The sequence below is a fragment of the Cucumis melo genome, chromosome 1, assembly GCF_025177605.1.
Source record: "Cucumis melo cultivar AY chromosome 1, USDA_Cmelo_AY_1.0, whole genome shotgun sequence".
NCBI classification, from domain to species: domain Eukaryota; kingdom Viridiplantae; phylum Streptophyta; class Magnoliopsida; order Cucurbitales; family Cucurbitaceae; genus Cucumis; species Cucumis melo.
Window position 1 is genome coordinate 14,969,212 of NC_066857.1, and position 22,093 is coordinate 14,991,304.

The window sequence follows — 22,093 nt, forward strand, 5'->3', positions numbered from 1 at the left end:
TTATTTTATTATAAAAACAAATTATGAAGGTAAAAAAATTTAAACTACACAATGTATTAAGAAAATGGTTATAATAGAAATAAAAATGGATATAATAGAGATAAAAAAGTTAGGAGGAAGTATAGATATGAATGTATAATATATATAGAAACCCGAACGAATGGAAATGTTTCTAAGGCCACGGAAACTTTCCATTCAGAAAGTTGGGAGATTGGTGAACAAAGAGTATGGATGGAAATTGAAGAATCAAACTTGAAGATTTCACCAGACAGTGCTGAATCTGCTCTAATCTGTTCCATTCTCCCTGATTTTGAATTTCTAGGTTAACCAAACCTTGGATCATCGATCGTTTGTTCGTAGTTGCTATCGATCATGGCTTCGTCTGGCAGCGGATTGACATTCAAGCTGCACCCTCTTGTGATTGTAAACATTTCCGATCACTACACTAGGGTTAAGTCTCAGATGAATCCTCCGTCCTTGACCTGCTCAGCTCCATCTCCTTGCGCCCTAAGTAATGGCGCCGATGCACCCGATTCTGCCGACCCTTCTACTTCTCCTCCCACACCTAGGGTTTTCGGTTGTGTTGTTGGAGTTCAAAGGGGCCGCACGGTTGAGATCTTCAACAGCTTCGAGCTTCTTTATGACCCCAAAACTCACTCACTCGACCGCACCTTCCTTGAGAAGAAGCAAGAACTCTGTTAGTAATTCCGGACATATCTTTTCATTTCTCTCTCTTTTTGCTTCATGTTTATTTTATTGTTTATGACGATTGAATTGAGTTGCGCTCTTGTTTGGAGCAGATAAGAAAGTTTTTCCCCACTTCTACATTTTGGGTTGGTATTCTACTGGGAGTGATGCTTTGGAGTCTGACATGCATATCCACAAGGCTGTGAGTTACCATTTAAACTGCTATCTTGGCACACAGTTGTTTACAGGGTTTTTACGTTCTTAAGTATAATACTGCGCCTGTTGAATTTTTAAACGGATTCTTTATCCCTAAAGGATTTTCTTTGCACACCTGAGATTTGGGATTGTTTATTTCCGGGAGTTCTATAATTTTCAGATAGGTTTTATTCTTTTAGATTGGAGTCTTTTCTTGCTTAATTAGGGTTGGATTCCTTTCGAGGGGCAGGATATTTTTATGTTCTTGTGTTTTCATTCTTCTCGAACTAAGTTTTGGTTTCATTTCTTTGACAAAATGCTTACTTTTGATTTGAAAGATATCCAATTCTTTTGATGACAAGACAATGTTCATTGAGAAAAAAAATGGAGGAGTGTTGTTTGAAGATATGATGAATGTATTTCTAGCATTTTTTATTAGTTTTCCTTACCAGGCATGCAGGTTTATTAGCATTAGTTTGACTTACAACAGCTTTTTGCCCCAGAACAATCTCCTTTTTCAGCTGTGATCTCTATTTATCGAGAAGGTTTAGAGAGTGACTGGCTTTGAGCTAGTCCAATACTTGTCAAATGTAGATGGGATGGGAGGTCTATCTTGGAAATGGATTTATCGTGTTGTTTGTTTAGAGTGGAATACAAGATTCAAGAACATTGTCACGAGTTAAGCCCAATGTTAACTCCAACAAATATGTTAAAGTTACATTAAATTGTAGAACAAGGTCTCATCCCTTAAATAAAAGAAATTAGTATCATTTGCGTAATGGTCTTGTCATCAATTGTAGAAATTGGAGATGAATCTGGGAGATGGGTCGTTGTGTTGTATTCAATGTTGGAGGGTGGTGGGAGATTTGTGTTAGGCCCCCAATGCACGCCCCAAAGAAAGGGTGAATAGGAAAAAGAAAGGAATGTTAGTTCATGAAATTAGAGAGCTGGGGACCACTTGTGTTGGGTTTATGGGAGGGGTTTGGAAAATTATTTTGGGTGTGAATATTTTGGAACTCTTGAGGCTTATGAGAGAGAAAAGGCAGCTCTCATATTCTGCTGTTCTTCTTGTTGTATCTTTTCTTCTTTATTCTTAATTTGTGTTGTGTTCTTAACTCACTGGAGTGTGGAGACTATATTGTATCATCTGGATATTTCTTTCCAATCTAATATCAACATCAGATCAGTTTGTCTCTGTTATTGTCCTTGTTGGGTATTTTTTGAGTGCAGGGAACTAAATACCTAACAATTTGGATCATTTATTATGGAATTATTGTTTAGCTAAGTTAGTGTGGAACTACGTTTTTGGAGGGTCTGGAACTTTAGTATTTAAATAGCCCATCAAAAAGCTTTTAATGATGTGATGGAGGAGTTATTCCTCTATCTACCGTTTCGAGAGAATTTTTTATGGAAATTTTGGGTGTGAGCGTTGTTATGGATATTTGGGGTGAGAAATAACGTGGTTTTTAGGGGGATTGAGGGAGTTCTTTGATGTTTGGACCCTTGTGAAATTCATGGTTTCTCTTTGAGCTTCAGTAACAAATTCCTCTTGTAGTTATACGCTATGATTTATTTTGCTTGATTGTAGCTGCTTTTTATCTGAGTTCTCTCCTTCGTGGGCTTGGGTTTTTTTATATGCTCTTGTATTCTTTATTTTTTCTCAATGGAAGTTGGACTTTTTGATGCAATTCGAAGTTGAGTATTTCTCAAAATGAATTCTCTGCCTATTGTGGCTAGGAGAATTGGTATTTATTGATGAATTTGATGGGTAGTTACAGTCAGTTATATGGGAGTTTGTTACAAGTAGTTAGGCAGTTGGGAGGTTAGGATAACTAATCAGTTACAGCTGATTAGTTTAAGCTATTATCAGTCTTATTAGCTATCTTATTACATCATTCCACCCCCCTAAGATAGAACTCGTCCCGAGTGAATCAGCTGGCTAGCTTGAAGTCATCTGGTGCATAGTAAAGCTAGGTCAGCCACATTGAATATTGGATGAATATGTAAGTCAGCTGGTAGTTCAATTTTGTAGGCATTATCTCTAAACTTCTTTAGGACTCGGAATGGGCCAAGTTGTTTATCTTTGAGTTTGTTGTATGTGCCAGCTGGAAATCGATTTTTTCTAAGATGAATCATTACTAAGTCTCCTCCAGAAAAGGCAGCTTGTCTCCTCTTCTTGTCTGCTGTCCTTTTGTAGGATTGTTTTGTTTCCTTGAAGTGATCATGGACTTCTTTGTGTAGGCTTTCAATTCTCTCTTATCATTTCTTCTGCTTCTGTATTGGTGTCCACGGGTATGGGGAGTGATGCTAGGTCAAAAGTAAGCCATGGTTGCTTAGTATATACAACCTCAAATGGACATTTGTCGGTAGTTCAGTTCTTCATGTTATTGAAAGTGAATTCTGTTTGTGCAAGGGCTAGATCCCACTGTTTCGGTTTAGTTCCACTAAGACAACGTATCAAGTTGCCTAGTGTTATGTTGGTGACTTTTGTTTGGCCATCTGTTTGAGGATGTGCTGTTATGCTGTATTTTAGGGTTGTGTCAAGTTTCTTCCATAGGGTCCTTCAGAAGTGGCTTAAGAATTTCACATCCTGATCAGAAATAATGGTTTTGGGCAATCCATGTAATCGAACTATCTCTCTGAAGAAGAGATTAGCTAATATAGATGGCGTCATTTGTCTTTTTGCAGGCTGTGAAGTGTGTCATCTTGCCAAACCTGTCTACTACGACCATGACTGAGTCATATTGTCTTTGAGTTTTGGGCAGGCCAAGCACGAAGTCAATTGATAAGTCTTCCCAAATGGACGTTGGGGTGGGTAGTGGGGAGTATAAGCCTGCATTATTACTTGAGCCCTTAGCTCTTTGACAAATAGGGACCTCTTAACAAAGTTGTTGGAGTCTCTTCTTAGTTAAGGTCAGTAGTACCTCTTGGAAATTATTTCAAAACTCTTGTCTTGTCCAAAGTGTCCAGCCAACCCTCCGGAATGAGCTTCTTGTAGTGATGTGTGTGGGATGCACAATTGATCTCCTTTGAACAAGAGACCTTCCATTATATGGAAGTCTTCGGCTTTGATATAGTTGGTGCATTTAAGCCATATTTCTGAAATATCAACATCTTCTTCATATAAGTCAGGGAGGTGTTTGAATGCTTCAATTTTAGTAGATAGAAGGTAAGCAAGGAACTTTTTCTAGATAGGGCATCTGCCACTTTATTTTCTTTTCCACTTTGGTGCTTGATCACAAAATCAAATCTTTGTATTTGACTGATTCATCGTGCATGTATTTGACTGATGTTCTTTTGGGATTGCAGATACTTTAGGGAAAAGTGATCCGTTAGGGAAAAGTGATCGGTTAGGCAAACTCCTTGCATAGAAGGTAGTGCTCCCATTGTTTGAGTGCTCGAACAAGGGCATATAGTTCTTGTTCGTATGTGCTCCAGGACTGCCTTGATGAACTCAGCTTTTCATTGAAATACTGAATTGGGTGGCCTTGTTGGGATAATACAGCTCCAATTCCTGTTCCGCATGCATCAACGGGCACTTCAAATGGTGATGCGAAATCTGGTAATTGTAGGATAGGGCTGGAAGTCGGTCTTCTTTTAATGTCTTCAAAACTCTCTTGTTGTTCTTGGTCCCATTTGAAATTTCCTTTCTTTAAGCAATCAGTTAAAGGGGCCACTATTGAGCTGAAGTTTCTAATGAATTTTTTGTAGAAAGAGGCCAAGCCAAGAAAAGCTTGAACTTCCTTAATATAAGTTGGTGCTGGCCAAGTGTGTATGGCTTCTACTTTTTTAGGTTCCATGCCTATTCTCCCTTCTTTGATCAAGAACCCAAGAAAGACAATCTCCTTTGTTAGGAATGTGCATTTTTTGGATAAATATACAGCTCTGTTTCTGTCAAGACTTGAAACAGTTTTCTTAGGTGTTGAACGTGTTCTTCATTGTTGTTGCTGTATTCGAGAATATCATCAAAATAAACCACTATGAATCGGTTTAGGAAGGGATATAACACTTGGTTCATCAATCTCATAAAGGTACTCGGTGCATTGGATAGGCCTAAAGGCATTACCAACCACTTGAACAATCCCTCATTTGTCTTGAAGGCTGTCTTCCACTTATCTCCTGGTCTGATTCTTATTTGATGGTAGCCACTTTTTAGGTTAATTTTTGAGAAAACAGTAGCCTTGCCCAGCTGGTCCAAAAGGTCTCCAATCCGAGGTATAGGAAAGCAATATTTCACAGTGATTCGATTAATAGCCCTACCGTCCATGCACATTCTCCAAGTTCCATCCTTCTTTGGTGTAAGTAATGCGGGTACATCACATGGACTTAAGCTTGGCTTGATGTGACCTTTCTTTAGTAATTCTTCAATGTGATCATGTAAGACTTGATACTCTTCTGGACTCATTCTATAATGAGCTAGATTAGACAATGATGCTCCTAGGACAAGGTTAATTTGGTGCTGAATATCACGGAGTGGGGGCAGTCCTTGTGGCTCTTTCGTCAAATGTGGGAATTCTTCTAATAACCTTTGTAGTTTTGGCTCCATGATCTCAAGCTCCTCTTCTGGGGATTTATCAGCAATTACTAGTCCCAAGAGGTCTTGCTCCCTTTCTCTTAGTAATTTCTTTCCACTTACAGTGATAAAAAGCTGCCCGTTACTCTTTTGCCACCTTATTTCTTCGCTATTTTTCTGTCAATGGGAGTAGGAACACTTTCTTCCCCATCCATTGGAATTTGTATGTATTCTCTCTCCCCCTATGTAGGGTTCGAGTGTCATGTTGCCATGGTCTTCCTAGAAGTAAGTGGCATACATCCATTTCAATTACGTTGCACAAAATTTGGTCCTTATATCCACTTCCAATAGAGTGGAACCGTGCAAATCTCACTGATTGTAGCCTCTCCTCCTTTCCTCACCCATCCTATCTTATATGGATTTGGGTGAGGATCAATTTTCAAGTTTAGGATGGTTACTAGTTTCCACAAAGTTTTCACTGCTTCCGCTATCGATTATGACATCACAACTCTCCCATTGATAGTACATCTTGTTTTGAATAGGCTGTGGGATTGAGGATTTGTTTATTCTTTAGGAGCAAATGAGGACTCTTTGTATAACGCAAGAAATTCGATCCCCATCATCGGCTTCTATGAATTCTGCTTCCTCTTCTTCTTTATCATTTTCACTTATAGAATTGCTCTCCTTATTAGCTTATGCTATAGTCTTCCTTTGAGGACAATTGTTGGACAAGTGGCCAGATTGGCCTCATCGAAAACACGTCCCCGAAGACGGCCGAGTGTAGGTGTTCTGGCTCTTTCCTTTGCTTATATTTTCTTTCTTCTTGGCTACATCTTGATTGTCAACGTCTTTACCTTTTTCTGCAACTAAAACTGGGGGTTGCTTGTTTGTTCTACTACTGTAAGTTTGTTTCCTGGTAGAGTTTGCTTCCCGTGTAGCCTTTCTACTTGAATTTTTTATTCTTGCGGCCATCATTTCTTCCACGGTCTCTGCAAGGGAAATCGCTTCAAACAAGAAACGAAATGGTTGCAGTTTTACTTTTTCCTTTATGTCAAATCGGAGACCACCAATAAACCTTTCAATCTAATATTCTCACTTAAATTTGATCTTGCGCTCAATCTATGGAATTCTTCAATGTACTCAGCTACTGATCGACTCCCTTGGTGGCAATTTTGGTATTGGTTGTATAATATTTGTTCATAGTTTGGAGGTAAGAAACGTGCTCTTAATAGCTTCTTCATCTTCTCCCACGATCGAATGGGCGGCTTGCCACACCTCTATCTATTAATTTCCAATTGGTTCCACCACGTTGAAGCACCTCCTCGTAGCTTCAAAGCATCTAAATGAACCTTTTTCCGATTAGGGGTGTCCATGTAATTGAAGAAGTTCTCGGTGCTTTTAACCCAATCCAGGAAAGACTCTATCACGCTTACCGTTCTAGATTGGGAGGTCAATTTTCATCTTGTAGTCATGATGAACTTCTCTTCGTGTTTCTTGCCTTCTGTAAGCTTGACCCATTCGCATATCATCGTTGTTATTCCAGATGTTGCGTTGCTCATTGGCACTTGAGGAGTCGTCTTCTTGCCCATCCTGCCAAACTCAATAATCTTCTTGAGTATTGTCTTCGGCATATTGTAGTGGAACATCGTTGGCCCTCCTTTGTCGGTCGTTTCTTTGGTTGGGCAAGTTTCTATGGTTCCTTCGTGCTCGCCGGCCTCCTCTGTTTCTGACGTTCCTATTGTTAATTGTTAATTGCATTTGCTTCAATTCTTGCCGGTGCCGGTAGTCCAATTCTCCGATTTAGCGTTTCTAAATTATCCAACATCCTATCGAACTTATCGTGCAAATCTCCCAAGGAGTCTTCAACGGCCAGCAAGTGTACTGTTGATGTCCTTGGAGAGAGAACGGTGATTTCTTCCGCTTCTTCTTGCCCACGGTTGTCCCCCGCGGCTGGGATTGCTCCTCTCCGGCCATTCAGTTCCTACGACAGAGGTTGCTGTGATACCACTTTGATGTAATTCAAAGCTGAGTATTTCTCAAAATGAATTCTCTGCCTATTGTGGCTAGGAGAATTGGTATTTATTGATGAATTTTATGGGTAGTTACAGTTGGTTACATGGGAGTTTGTTACAAGTAGTTAGGCAGTTGGGAGGTTAGGATAACTAATCAGTTACAGCTGATTAGTTTAAGCTATTATCAGTCTTATTATCTATCTTATTACATCATTTTTATTAAAAAAAGAAAAAGAAAATGAAAAATTATGCGAGGGAAAAGGAATTTTTAAATTTTAGCAAGTCTAAAACTTTTATTCTTTAGTGCTATAGTCTCTTTGTGTCAGGGCAGAAGAATGCTTCATTCCTATTCCTATCATATCCGCTCTGAAAAGTCTACTGAACATTCGAACCATATCCTTTTCTATGAAATCCCCACCGTTCCGGGAAAAAAGAAAAAAATGCATTAGTTATCTGGCTTACCTCTGTTTTGTCTCAACTAAACTCAGCATTTCTTATTTCCTATTGGGTAAAATGTTGTTCAAGTAACTCCCAATCTTCTTCAATTGCCGGGTGAAGATACAAACCAACAACAGACATTCTAGGGACGCATACAAGGAGCCAGGTTAATGTTTTTAGATTTCCTTAATGGTAGAGAAATCTATATTACCGAGGATTCTAGTTTGTGAAGGTCACTCAACTTTTGTAATTTGACCACTCAAATTTCTAATTTTTAGTTAGTTTTATGTATTTCTATTTTGATTGGAACTCCCTATTCGTAGTCTTTCCTAATTAGTTAATGCTCCAAAAGTCCCGAACATTCAAGTGCCTTTGAAATTACATGTTCATAGGTTGAGAGTGCCATTGGTGATAGGTTTCACCCCTTGCTCGATGACTTATCCTTAAGGCCATGCAAAAGGGATTTGCAACAGTTATATTTTATCCCTTTCTGCTGAGGGTTGGGTTGGGGGGGTGGGGCGACAGGTGCTGGGGGGCTTGATGAAGGTAGTGTCATGCCACTCTATTAGCATTGATATTATTAGAAATTTCTAGTTTACTGTTGATGTTTTTCACCTCTTTACAGTTTGGAAGTTTATTTATTTACAAGAGTTCAGAATATTTTCAGTTTTTATTTTTTATTTATCTGGCTATTATCAAGAAAAGCTCTTAAGAGATAAGACCAATCTTTGCCTAGTTTGAAGTCTCAAACACCTTTTATAGTTATGCTTTCTCTACAAAAAGATAAATAAGAAGTTATGCTTGTTATCTAACTTTAGTTAAAACCAATTAAAGTATCTTTGTTAACTTCCAAGCCTACTTTGGGAGGATTAGTAACTTGTTTTATGCATTTACCTTTCAATAATAGAATTCAGTTTCTTATGAGATCAAAAGGAAATATATCATTTGATAGATGTATTTTTGTTTTTTGGAATGGGAAATTATAATACTATATAATTGTACAATAGTTAATTTTCATCTTTCTTACTTTAACAGTTGATGGATATCAATGAAAGCCCTGTCTATGTTCTTCTCAATCCTTCAATTAATCATGCCCAAAAGGATCTCCCAGTTACGATTTACGAGAGTGGTAATATGTCTTGTTTCTTTTCTTCTTATTTACTTGGTTTTTGTCTGTAGTTCATTTTCCTCCTTATTTGGGCTACCAATAATTTTCTGTGGTTATACTATCCTTCATTTTTCATCATTACTCTAATAATGCCACTTCTTAGGTATAACATCCATGATTTCCTTAAGGGTGTATACTAGTGTGCATAGTTTAGTCTTTATTTACTCAGGGATTGTCAAATTATTAAGCCCTAGTTTTGACCCTTTTTTTAATAATCTTTTTTGCATTCTACCATCATGTTGGGAAGCACCAAGAAGTCAATTTCTTTTTTCTTAGATGGTCACAAGTTCAAGGACAAGTACAAAGCTATTGGTGTTGGAGTAAGCAAAAGAGATTGGAAACTATTCCAAGCTTTGGAGACATCTTGTAGGCTGTTTGGGTTCTAATTATTTTGTTAGCTTCCACTGAGAGTCTTCCAATTTTTTAGGCTTTGCTGCTACCTTTCAACATTTATTTCAATGAAGTTGTTGACGTGATTGGAAGTAAATTGGGATTTTTTGAAGAATACCTCAATCATGCTAAGTTATTAGAAAGCCTTCCTTTTTTTTGGTTGAGAGATACTTATTACATAGTAAGTTGGGAACAATTGTAGACTAGGGAAAGAACATTGGAATGTTAGTTTTCATCATTTGTTGAGTGATAGGGAAACAATCTAGGCCATCTCTCTTCTCTCTTTGATAGGAGGGTTTGTCTTTTGGGAGAAATGATGCTTTTTTTTTTAAATGGAAACGGATGCTTTTATTAATAGATAAAATAAACAGGAGCTCAAAGTACAAGAGGATTGTACAAAAGCTATAAATAAATTAGGGATCAGTAGTCGCACTTGAACATCTTAACTAGGTTGACACCCCATAGCGACTTCATCGTATCCAGAAGAACAAAAGCAAAAACAGATTGAAGCCGACGAGGAACTAAATGGTATTCGAAAGACTTTCAGCGATTGGCAGTTGAATGACCTTGGTTACTCTCTATGCGACAATCTCTTGTATTATAAGGGACGTTTGGTTCTTTCTGCTACATCTCCTACCATTCCCTTGTTATCGATGAAATTTCACTACAGTCCAATTGTTGGTCACTGGGGAACTCTCAAAACCTATCAACACTTAGCAAAGGAGGTATATCGGAAAGGAATAAAAGCTAGAGTTCGTTCATTTGTTACCAATTATGAGGATTTTCAACAGGCGAAATACCTTACGTTACCACTAGCAGGACTATTTTCAGGCCATTCCAATTCCCGATAAAGTTTGGGAGGACATTGCCATGGATTCATGGAGGGGTTGCCAAAGTTTGGGGGTTATGACATAATTTTGGTAGTGATTGATTGGTTGTCCAAATATGTGCACGTCATTCTTTGAAAACATCCATTTAATGCAAGTGCTGTGGCAGTAATATTTGTACAAGAAATAGTACGTTTGCATGCGTATCCTTGGAGTATTATTTCCGATTGGGACAAAATCTTCACAAGCCTATTTTGGGAGGAGTTATTCGAAGCTTCGCGTACTCAATTGCATAGGAGCACATCATATCACCACCCACAAGCTGATGGCCAATCCAAGGTAGTCAACCGTGGTCTTGAGACATATTTACGGTGTTTTGCAATGGGGAAATTGAAGCAATGGGTCAAATGGGTTCCTTGGGCCGAATATAATTACAATATTGCCACTCATTTTGCGAGTTGATCGTCTCCGTTTGAATTTTTGTATGGACGACTACCTCCACCTTGTTGTACTACGAGAGAGGAATGAGTTCAGTAAGGGAGGTAGACCGACAAATGATAGATTGGGATGAAATGCTAGCCATTTTGAAAGCTAATTTACAGCGAGTGCAACAATGCATGGTTTCCATAGCAAATAAGAAAAGAGGACAAATGGGATATGTAGTTAATGACTAGGTCTATTTGATGCTAAAATGTTACGAACAGTCTTCTTTGGCACGCCATAACCATCCGAAATTAGCTCCAAGGTTTGTGGGGCCTTATGAAATTGTGAATAGAGTGGGCCAAGTGGCTTATAAATTGGCCTTACCTCCTAGTTCTCATTCACCCTGTTTTTCATGATCAATGGTAAAAATCAATGGTGAAGAAAGTTGCTGGAACCAACCTCCCAATTTTTCCCTTCTAACTAACATAGCATCGGAATTGAGAATGTTTTACAACCAGCTGAAGTATTGGGACTGCGTAATTCCCCTACTGAGGATGGCATTTTCAGAAGTATTAATTCACTGGGAACATGGCTCATCAATCGATGCAATATGGGAACTAGTTTCAATGATCAACGATCAATTTCATGAATTCCACCTTGAGGACGAGGTGGCTCTTTAGGGGGCAGGTAATTATAGGCCCTTGGTCACTAAAGTGCACGCAAAGAAGGGATCGGATAATATATAAGGAGTGATGTTAGTTTGTGTATGTGGGCCCAAAGGGATATTGTTTGTTAGGGGTCCTATGGTGAGTCGTTATATAGGGAGTCTGCATGGAGTAAGGTATCGAAAATGTTGATCATTGTAATTATTGTCATTTGAGACCTTGGAGAGAGGGAGTTCTCGAATCTTCCCTTAAGCTGTTGATAAATAAATTGATAGGTTGAGGTCTATTATAAACTTCCCAGAGGCATATTTCTTTCACTAAAGGCCATCACGACTACCTTGAAGTACCCAGGAATTTAAGATTTGGAAAATCACGACCATATCACTCATCCCTCTAACAAAAAAATGTCTTCTGTGGCCCATCCACGTTTAGCTAGAATCTCACCAACATTCCAAAATCTCAACGTCCTTTTTTAAAGAAATGGTAAAGATGTTGGGAAGTTTCTGCCCCAAAGGTTGAGGATCAGACCAACTATTCACTCCGACTCTGATCACTCTTCCATCACCTATGACAAACTTGGTGAATTTAATGAACTGCTCTTTATGCTTAAAAATGCTGGTCCAAATTCTCATCGTTCTTCCCTTAGGCAAATTTGAAGTCCAGCCGTGGACATTGACACCATGGATACTGTCAATTATGCGTCTCCCAAGCTCCAAGAGCAAAACCTTCAAAGCCATTCCATAAGGAGAGCAATATTCTTTTGACAAAGGGACCCAATCCCAAGGACACCCTAGGTAGCAGGGAGAGAGGCCATATTCCAGTTAACGTGGTGGGAGGTAGGGTTGCAGGTCCCATCATCCCAAACAAAGTCTCTAATGCTCTCCAGGCAATTTTGTTTGGAGCCTGCATAAGGGAGAAGAAATAGCATGGAAGACGATTGAGGACTTATTGGGATAGAGTCAACCTACTGGATACCTCCTTTAGAGGGAGATACCCTTCTTCTTTTATCTTCAAAAGTTTTACAAACTTCCGTAGCATCGTGTTTTCTTCCCATAGGAAAGCCCAAATACATGAACGCGAGTGTTTCCACCTTACACACAAAGTTCGTGGCTAGAAGATCCACTCCAGGTTGATTCAATGAGAGAAGTTTAAGAGATATTGAGAGATAACCTGGGACCCAAAAGAAAGAGGTTGACAACGGTCCACCAAGCCAAGCGGTTTCCATCCTCCCAAGAGCAGAAAAGACGAGTGTCATATTGCCAAAAGAGAGGCCTCTAATAATATTGGAATGTTAGCGATATGGTATTTTGGTTTTGTTTTTTTTTGGCTATGTAAAATACTTAAGTTTGAGAGTTCCAGAAATTTCTTATTCCAGTCAGTAAAGAAATGTATATAAGTGTACAAGAGTGAACAAAAGAGAAAATGCCGTAAAAGGAAAATATAACAAATATATACGAAATATCTCTAATATTAGAACTATAACAGGCTATACTACTACTAAAATAAAAAAAATTTGCGAACTAAATCACGAGGTCTTTTTAGATGTCTGGCTTGCAATTTTCTTGCACTAATCATTGGTCCATCCGGTTTTGCCTTGTTTTTTCATCTCATTCTCAATTTGTCACATGCATATAATAGCATGTGGCATGTGACAAGGGTTTGCCCAGTCACATGGCATTTACTGTCTAAATTAATCTGTTAAATAGATTTTGATATAGAGGGGACATGTGGGATAATTCAGAGTACAAAATTTTCAAGTTTAGGCTCTTAGAAAGGTATTTTAACCAAAATGACTTTGAAGGGTGTTTGTTATGGAGTGACCTAAGTGGACGGTAGTTTTTGTTTTTGGAACCCCAATGAAAATTACTTGTCTTGCTCTTAATGTGTTCATTAAACATGAATGGTAAAGTATTTCATCGAAACATGCTTTTTACTACAATAATGCCACAGTAAAATTCCAGAGGAAAAGATTGTTTGCATGGTGGTATTAACTCTTGCCTTTTGTTTGTGGTTTTTACAACTATATAGAGCTACATGTTATTGAAGGGATCCCCCAGCTAATTTTTGTTCGCTCAAGTTACACTATTGAGGTTTGTTTGCTCTGTCGTCCCTTCAAACTTGTTGTGCTTCTGGTTATTGAGTTTCTCACACATTTTTCTCTTTTTACTCTTCAAAGACAGTAGAAGCTGAGCGAATTTCTGTTGATCATGTTGCACATTTGAAACCATCTGATGGAGGCTCTGCTGCTACTCAACGTGAGTGGTCCTACTCTATTTATTTCAATCTGGGGTTTACCTTGTTAATACTTATTACGAGAAAGAAGGATATTATGCTTTGATATGTATTAATATGTTTATAATGAGAGAAATTTTGTCTTGAATGCAGTGGCTGCTCACCTTGCGGGAATTCACAGTGCCATCAAAATGCTGAATAGCAGGATCAGGATACTTCACAGCTATCTTCTGGCAATGCAGAATGGTATTTCAATTCTTCACTATTCATAAAACTGTTTATGATGAAATGGTTTAGAGTATACAAAGCAGGGTGGTCATTCCCTTTCTTTTGATCAGTTGTGGTTGGGCTCTGACTGCTGATCATTCATCAAATTATAGCTGCTACATATAGTGGTTTCTGATAGGCTTGTGAAGTCTTCATGTGAACTTCTGATTAAGTTGCTCATTTTGAGACTGATTTTTTCTCTCTGTTATTCTTTGAATCAGGTGACATTCCCTTGGAGAATTCCTTACTAAGACAAGTGTCAAGTTTGATCAGAAGATTGCCAGTAACTGAATCAGGAAAGTTTCAAGACGATTTCTTGATGGTGAGGGCACTTGCATGTCATTTTCTTTGCCCAGTTTCTCCTGCAGTTTAGAACTTAAATGTTTACACCAAAAATTTAGACACTGCGTTGATTTTATTAGTTATTCTTACTTTCATAATGCCCCTCCTTTCAGGAATATAATGACACAATGTTGATTACGTATCTAGCAATGTCCACTAATTGCTCAAGGTATGGTATTTCTCATCTATTAGTGTACTTTCTCGTTGTATTGTATAAAAATATTTTGGTTAATAAATTAGGTAATACGTTATGCATGTATAGATGTGGAAGACCATATAAATTTATGGCTGCTAACTAGATTAGAATGTTAAGATTCTTCAACCTGAAACTCAGGAAAATCCCAACAAAGGCCAGAAAACAGATATAGTGCTCTGATATGATATATTGAATATAAATTCTCAAGTATCTCTCAACTAACAAACAGTCAAAATACCAACATAAAGGAAAATAACTACAAAAGAACGATAATGGAAATGGTAATGAACCCAGCTCCTTGGAGAAGGTGAGTCTCTTCTCCCACAAGCCCTCAGCAGCCTTCCACTAAAAGAAAACCTACTTTTGGTAATTCCCGAACATTCTTTTTTATACCAACATACCAGGTGGTTCCCTCAACGGGTTTCTACCTCACCAATAATCTCCCCAGAAGTTGTCTTCCGATTCTTCACCTTACCCGCCTTGCCTTTGCGTTTGTAGGTGTGAATGATCGGGGGTCTAACAGATTAGAATCACCATAACATATGACCTCAAAAATAGAATCAGTACTCAGACAAAGCCAAGTGCGGTGTAAACGAAGAATGTTTCTAGAGCAGTTTTATCTACACAAACCTATTTTGACCAAAGCTTATATGACATAAGATTTAGACCCTTTTTTTCTCATTCTAATTGTCAATTTAAAGAAAATTAATTTTTCCCCATGGAGGTTGCATTTTGCACCAACAAAACAAAGAACAGTTCTGACAAGTCAAACAAAAAGCTCTCATCTCAAAATCATTCCCCCATCTTGACACATCAAATCATTGGTTTTATTAAGTGGATTTTTTTATGCTTCTTCCATTTATATATTTTTTTGCCCATCGCTTGTTCCAAATATATATTTTTTTAAAGGGAGATTAGCCTCTTTATTAATAATAATAAATGAGACTGATGCTTGAAGAACAAGAGAATTATACAAAGAGCAAAGAGCAAAATAACAAAGGAAAATACAACCTAATACAAAGGAAGTACCCGGGAAACATAAAAATGAAAACGACCCAAAAATGATCACAAAAGGTAAAACAACAAGCTATTCAGAGCAATCAAGATTCGAAACATCAGAAAAGAACTAGATACAAAGTAAAATTTAAATGCTCTCACATACATCGCCTACTATAATCTGAAAAATGAACACCAAAAGCTTCAAGATGAAAGGAAGAGAGAACATCAAGAAAAGGCAATCAGCTACGTCAATCAAAACTATCTTGCCAATACAAATCTTTCCCACAATTCTTTATTCTCCACTGGTAAGCATGACTGGGGAAGTTCTTCTAGCGATCTGGGAGAAAGGTGAGCCAATTCAAACAAAGTTCTACAAAGAAAAAGCTTCAAATTCCTTGCATAGGATGCACCAGACTGCAGCATTCCTGTTGTCTATATTGAAACAATCAAACCATCCTGTTTCTTTTGACATAAAATATCCTTTTATTATGCCCAAACCAAAGCTCCGCAAGCAAGACCGTTGACAAAAATTTCCAAAAATAGTCCCGGTCCCTTCTTAACAAATGGAGCCAAGATAAATAAGGGCCATGTTGCGGCGAATGACAAATCCACCAACCCACAGATAAATAAGGACCAAGCAGAACAAGAAAGGACCCAAAGTGCAGCAAAAAAGATCTGTTGGGTAAGAGAGCAATCTTCGAACAACCTTGGGAAAACCGAAGCTGAGAGAGCAAACCAATCCACCGATTTGACCAAAAAGAGAATTTGGAACTGTTGTCGAGCTTGAAGAGAGTCAAAGATTCCATCTTTCTCCAAACTCATGAAATGCAAAGCACCTTTAATAACAAATGAAGGGGCACAGGAGTCAAGCCAATATTGTACCACAATCCTGAACAATGGAAACCAAATGATGAGGAACTTTTTAGTTTTTATGGCTTTAAAGGGGAAAGCAATACGAGCCCTGTGCAATACCATTTACGTCCACCTCAAATATATATGAATTTAGAAAGGAAAATATTGCACTAGATTGCTTGTTGAGTGTACTTGAGCATGTCCACAAATGCATGTCCAATGTTGATGTACACTTAACGCTAAGAGTTGGTACTTCTACATCCCTAGATTCAACCATTATTTGAAGCATCAAGGACATCAAATTATTTTTTACATTTGTATCTAATAATTTTGATATAATTTTATTGTTTTTCAATTTTTACTCTATGATATATATTTAAGTAGGTGTATTTTTGTAATTTTAATATGATTGATGATGTGCATTAGGGTTTCATTGACAGACTATCCAAAAACTTGCCACCAACTTGTTTCGGATGCCTCATGGCATTAGTTTTAGCTTTTACATTTTTTCTTTGAAGTTGAATGAATGAGTTTTAGCTTTCAGCCCATAATGCTTTTGGATCCTAATTTGCAATTATTTCTTGGAGTTGCATGTCAATATTCAAGTAGGATTGATCATCCTCTCTTGTTATGAAGCACAAATATTTCATATGAGGCAAAAAACCAATATCAGATACCGATACTTCTAAATATCTTCTAAATACTTCTCCCTTGGATCCTATTACTTTGGAAACATAGTGTTTCGAGTCTTGTGGCAAAAAACCTGTCTGTCTCAAGAGTTTGGAAATTAAGACAATTTGTGTCCAACTCAATTCTTAAGGTTGAAATAAAATTGATTTGGGGTTTTAGTGCATATAAGTTGGAGGTTTTTTTTATCACATATGAGTTTGCATTTAGGGTTAATCTCTTCCAACGGATATTTGCTTTTACATATGGAAGTTCAATACTCAAAAAAGAAAGATACGACTGTGTAAACAGATCTTCTAATGAAATCAAGAGTTAGATTCTTTATTGGCCAATTTCAAGATATCTGGTTGATAGATAAGTTAGCTTTACTTTATTTGGAGCTTTTGTGCTGCCAACATACCACACCAGCTATTATCGAACTTTTCTTTTGATAGTAATTGAGAGAATTTCAAGCGTTTAGTTTGATGTGATCCTATTCCCTTTCCTTGTTGAAAACATAAATATTTGTTTATCCGTCAGACAATTTTTTTTCCTCTCACACAAAACCCACTATGTTTGCAGTGTAATGAATGAGCTAATCGAAAAATTCAACACTGCATATGACCGACATAGTAGAAGAGGTGGCCGGACAGTTTTTATATGAAAGTCCGTTGAAGGGACCAACTATACAACAGAAAGTTCAGGTATTTTGATGTTCTGGTAGGATTTGAGTGGTTCTGGAAGGACAATATAGGATTTTTTCTTTTCCTTTTCTATTTTGTTTTTTGCTCTTATTTTCTATATATGGATCGTGTAGAAGTGAAGATGGTTTGAACATGCCTGCCAGAATTCCCTCCCCCTTCCGCTACATAAGCATCTATTCTATCTATGAATAGCTTAGCAATAGAGGATGCCGTAAGTAATTTGAGAGAAATCCAGGGGAAAACCCTTGTTTAAAAGGGTAGACCCAATTGAGTGGACTTTACTTACCTTCTCATTTATAATGATACTTTTATTCAGATTGAATATGCGTTTAATTGTTCTCTAGGTTTTTTTCCCTTTCATTTTGGCCTGTGTACTTTTTTCACATTACTTTGGTTCGTTTTGGTCTATGTATTTTCAAAAAGTGATCATCTTGGTCCCTTCATTTTCTTTTTATTTCGTATTTGAGGGTTAAAAAAGTTCAAAGGCTTCAAGTAAATCAAAAATCAAAAGTACAGAGAAAAATAGTATTTGAATGGAGGGAGGAAGGTGAACAAATACTATAATTTTAGCAGTATCTTTCGATGGAGAAGTATAAATGGATAACAATGCCAAAGTTGCACTATAGACAGAATTTGGTGATTGCAAGAGATGATGGATCGAGTGAATGCAACATGGGCCATTGTTTTAAAGTTGGGGACATCATTTTGTTTAAATTACTAACTAGTTAAAGTTATATCAAATTATCACAAAAAGGACTTTCAATTCTATCATACTGGACCCTGTACGTAAACAAGTGAATTTTCCTGGTTATTTACTCTATAATCTTTTTTAAAGGAAAAAGGTAAAAATTTTCGTTGGTATGAAATTAAGATTTAGGTTATTTGATGAAATTGGAGGATTTTTGTAAGCATTGAAAAAACTTGGCAACATCGGCAACTTCTAAGAAATTGGATCTCTCTTTAAATAGTAATGATAAAATGAGTGTCGTTTGAGATGTGTTCATGTTAGTGGTTTTTTACCAATGAAGCTTATATATATATATATATAATTCTAGGCACATTCATTCATATGTTGTAAATATTTGAGTTATATATATCCTAAGCTTTTTTATTTCACAACACTTTCCAGAGTTCTATTGTTGGGATAAGGTATAATATTTTGATAAAAACTCATAAAATAAAAGGGGAAGAACTAGAAAATAATCTTGCAAATGTTACAATTAGTTAACATGAATCTCAACTTTGTTAAGTTAAAGAAGTGAAAGAATCTTCATACCGTGGATTCATTTCAGCCTATATATAGATTTTTACTTTGCTATCTATTTAGAAAATTAATTGTTAGACTGAATAGTTTTTTAATGGATTCATTTTCCATAGCTTATTTCCTTAAGGCGGCTAAGTTACTACAAATCAGAGTGTTACATACACGCGCCCCTCACTATAAAATATTAAACACACATTTTAGTCAGTATTAATTTCTTTAATGTTGGTCCTATTGTCCAATATATTCTTTTAAAAAAAGATTTAGTCCAATTTTAGCATCATATCTCCCCATTAATAGATATCAAAACCAAGTTAATAGTAAGCTTGCATGATAATCAATTCATCCTTGAGTTACCACAAATTGAAAGAGTAATGGCATTATCCATACTTGTGAGAAGAAGGTTTCTAATTCATTCTCTTAATTTAGGGGCAAGAGAAAATTTAGTTTCTCTTTCTTTAAACGAGTTATTATCATTCATCAACCTTATGATTGTGAAATAATAAGATATTTTAAACATTTTAAATAATAATAGTTTAATTGAAAAAAGAGAAAAAAAAAAAACTCAAGATAGCCTACAATACGTTAAGATATGTGTTATTTTCAAATAAATCAAAAGGAATCAAAATTTTTACAAAATATCATAGTTTATTTATAATGAACACGATGAATCAGATGGATTACTATCTGTATTATGATACATACAATTAGTAGTCTATCGTAGTATATCACAAATAGATAATGATATTTTAGTATATTTATAAAAGACAATGATTTGGTGAATTCTATATTTACTTTATCTCAATTTTTATTTGGCGGAAAGATAGGAGGCACAATGTGCAACATTTTTAAAATAATATTACTTTAATATATAATGACAAAAATAGTGGAAAACAAAAAGATTTGACAAAAATAGGTATTATGTTCATGATTTTCCAATAATTGTGGATCAAGTCCACGATTTTCACCCACATGGCATCACGTCTCATATGTTTACTTTAGAGGTCCAGGTCCACAATTTTCACTTGAGATATAAAAAGTTTTGTTACCTATAATAATATAAAGAAGTTATTGGTTCATTGGTTTTTTGTCATCAATATGCTGATTCTTTATTTTACGTCGGGTTCAATTCACCCCAACATCAATTTTTTTTTGTAACTTATCGTTTTATTAATTTTTTTCAACTTAAGTTTTTTCAATTTTTTTTTAAACTTTACCGATTTTTTTTTTCATTTTCAATTTTTAGCTAAAATTTCTTTTTCTTTTTTCATTTTAATATATAACTTATATAATTTTAAGTTTCAACTATATCTTTTTAAACGCTTAACAATAATTTTTAATAATTATAAATTTTAAATTGATCGCGGAGTAAACTTTTTTTTTTTTTGTTTGTAATCTTTTGCTTTTTTTTTGTTTATATTTAGAAAACATTAAAAACATCTAGTTTGACACGTAATAATATTTTTTAAAAAAATTATATTGTATTTTTTAAAAAATACATCTCATGTCAACTAAATAGGTTGCAAAAAACAGAAAAAAGAAAAAAGGGGAAAAACCTTACACTAAAGAGGATTAAACTCAAGGTAGGGCATATTCACCACATTGATAACAAAAAATAAATAAATAAATAAATAAAATAAAAAAAAAAAAACGATAGGGCCAATAACTTCTTTTAACACTTGGAGGCAACAATATGTAAAAATCTTATATGAAAATCATGGACTATGATTCCACACCTAATGTGGCAGCCTACAATAGATTTGGGTGGAACGTTTATGCCAGGTGGTGGAAATCGTGGACGTGGTTCACGATTTACACACCTATTATTGACAATATCTTTCTCTTACTTTATTTTTAGAATAAATTTACTCATGATCGTGTTTTTTGTCACTTCTTTAAATAGTTATATCATTTTTAGAATTAACCTTAGATGTGCTCAAGTTTTTTGTATTTATAAATACTTTTCAAAAGTTTTTTCATCTAAAATAATTTCTTTTTTTATTTATTATACTCTAAAAAGATTTTAGTTACTGCTTTCAAAATCTTTAATGTATTTCTCGCTGTTAGTTTCTTTAATGGATTTTTCATTCTTTTTTATCATCCATTATAACTTTTCCTATAAATTTTGAAAACACATCCACATACTAATTTATTTCCTTTTAAGAAAAACTATTTAACTCGTGTCAATAAAAATTAACTTTGTAACACAAAAGTAGAAAATTTGTGCGGATGACCCTAATGCCTAGTCCAAAATGCAAAGTGATCCACCTTTAAAAAATAGTGCCAATGGTCTCTCCTATGATGTCATAAGCACACAAGATTACGAAATTTCCATCACGTTAAATGCCACCTTTGTATAACCTAAAAGCGAAAGGACTTTCAAACTTAACGGCTTTGTTTTTGCTCGTGTTGGCAATATTCCACATTCAAACGCTCTCGCTACAATTGAAATCATCAATCACTTTAAATTTCCCTTCCACTTGTGTCCTACAAGTTAGACTCTAATCAGTAAATAAAGTTGACCAAGTTTCCTTAACTTTAAGTTATTTTGATTTGGAGCCCATCTATGTCGTTATGTTGTGGAATGTATTGTTTTTGTTAGTAAAGTTCAATTTAAAGCTTAGTTGTATTAATGCAAGTGAAATTTCAAATTTCAATTAGAGTACGCATTTATTTTTATCTTGGCTTCTTTTGAAAAGTTCATTTGTATGCTTATTAAGTTGGTTAAATATGCTTGGCATGTATTTAATGAATGCTAGTTAAGGTTCATTTTCGGCAATTTTGTAGGTATTCAAAGAATTCATAGACCGTGAGATTAAATCAATTTATATGTTAGTTTGATTAGATTAATTAGGTGACCCATACATGTATTACAGTTTATTTATTGGATTCTTGTAAAACCTTTACCGACGATGTAATTTAAAATTTTATTATTAATATAAAGATTTTTCTAAACATATGTGGGTAACGTTGAATCAAGAATTTTATTATTTTCTTTTGCCGCAGAAAAATATCGAAATAAGTAAATATATAATAGTAAAATATGTGTTGTAAACGGAAAAAGAACGACGCTCAAGAAGTGTCCACATATAAACATTTATTACATAGGAACAATGTTGTGAGAGTACATTTCTAGACAAGAATTATGTGTATCGAAAAGGTAAAACATGACACAAAATAATGAAAAAGTGTCGTCAATAACGAAAAAGTGACATAAATAAAAAATTATCACATGAACAATGATATTTTTTTTACG

General features: G+C 35.7%; 1 protein-coding gene across 2 annotated transcripts; it reads left to right on the plus strand.

Moving 5' to 3' along the window:
• The first annotated feature begins 111 nt into the window (after positions 1-111).
• On the plus strand, positions 112-17,898 carry LOC103490191 (COP9 signalosome complex subunit 6a). 2 transcript variants are annotated; one of them, XM_008449582.3, is made up of 10 exons: positions 153-697; positions 801-889; positions 8,881-8,974; positions 13,347-13,408; positions 13,495-13,573; positions 13,704-13,796; positions 14,039-14,139; positions 14,273-14,328; positions 17,455-17,576; positions 17,690-17,898. In XM_008449582.3, exons 1-9 carry the CDS (start codon positions 373-375, stop codon positions 17,534-17,536), a joined length of 981 nt encoding a protein of 326 aa, XP_008447804.1. In that variant the 5' UTR covers positions 153-372; the 3' UTR covers positions 17,537-17,576; positions 17,690-17,898. The 2 variants fall into 2 exon arrangements, with proteins under 2 accessions (XP_008447803.1, XP_008447804.1); XM_008449581.3 differs by having other exon boundaries at positions 112-697; positions 17,455-17,898.
• Positions 17,899-22,093: the final 4,195 nt, after the last annotated feature.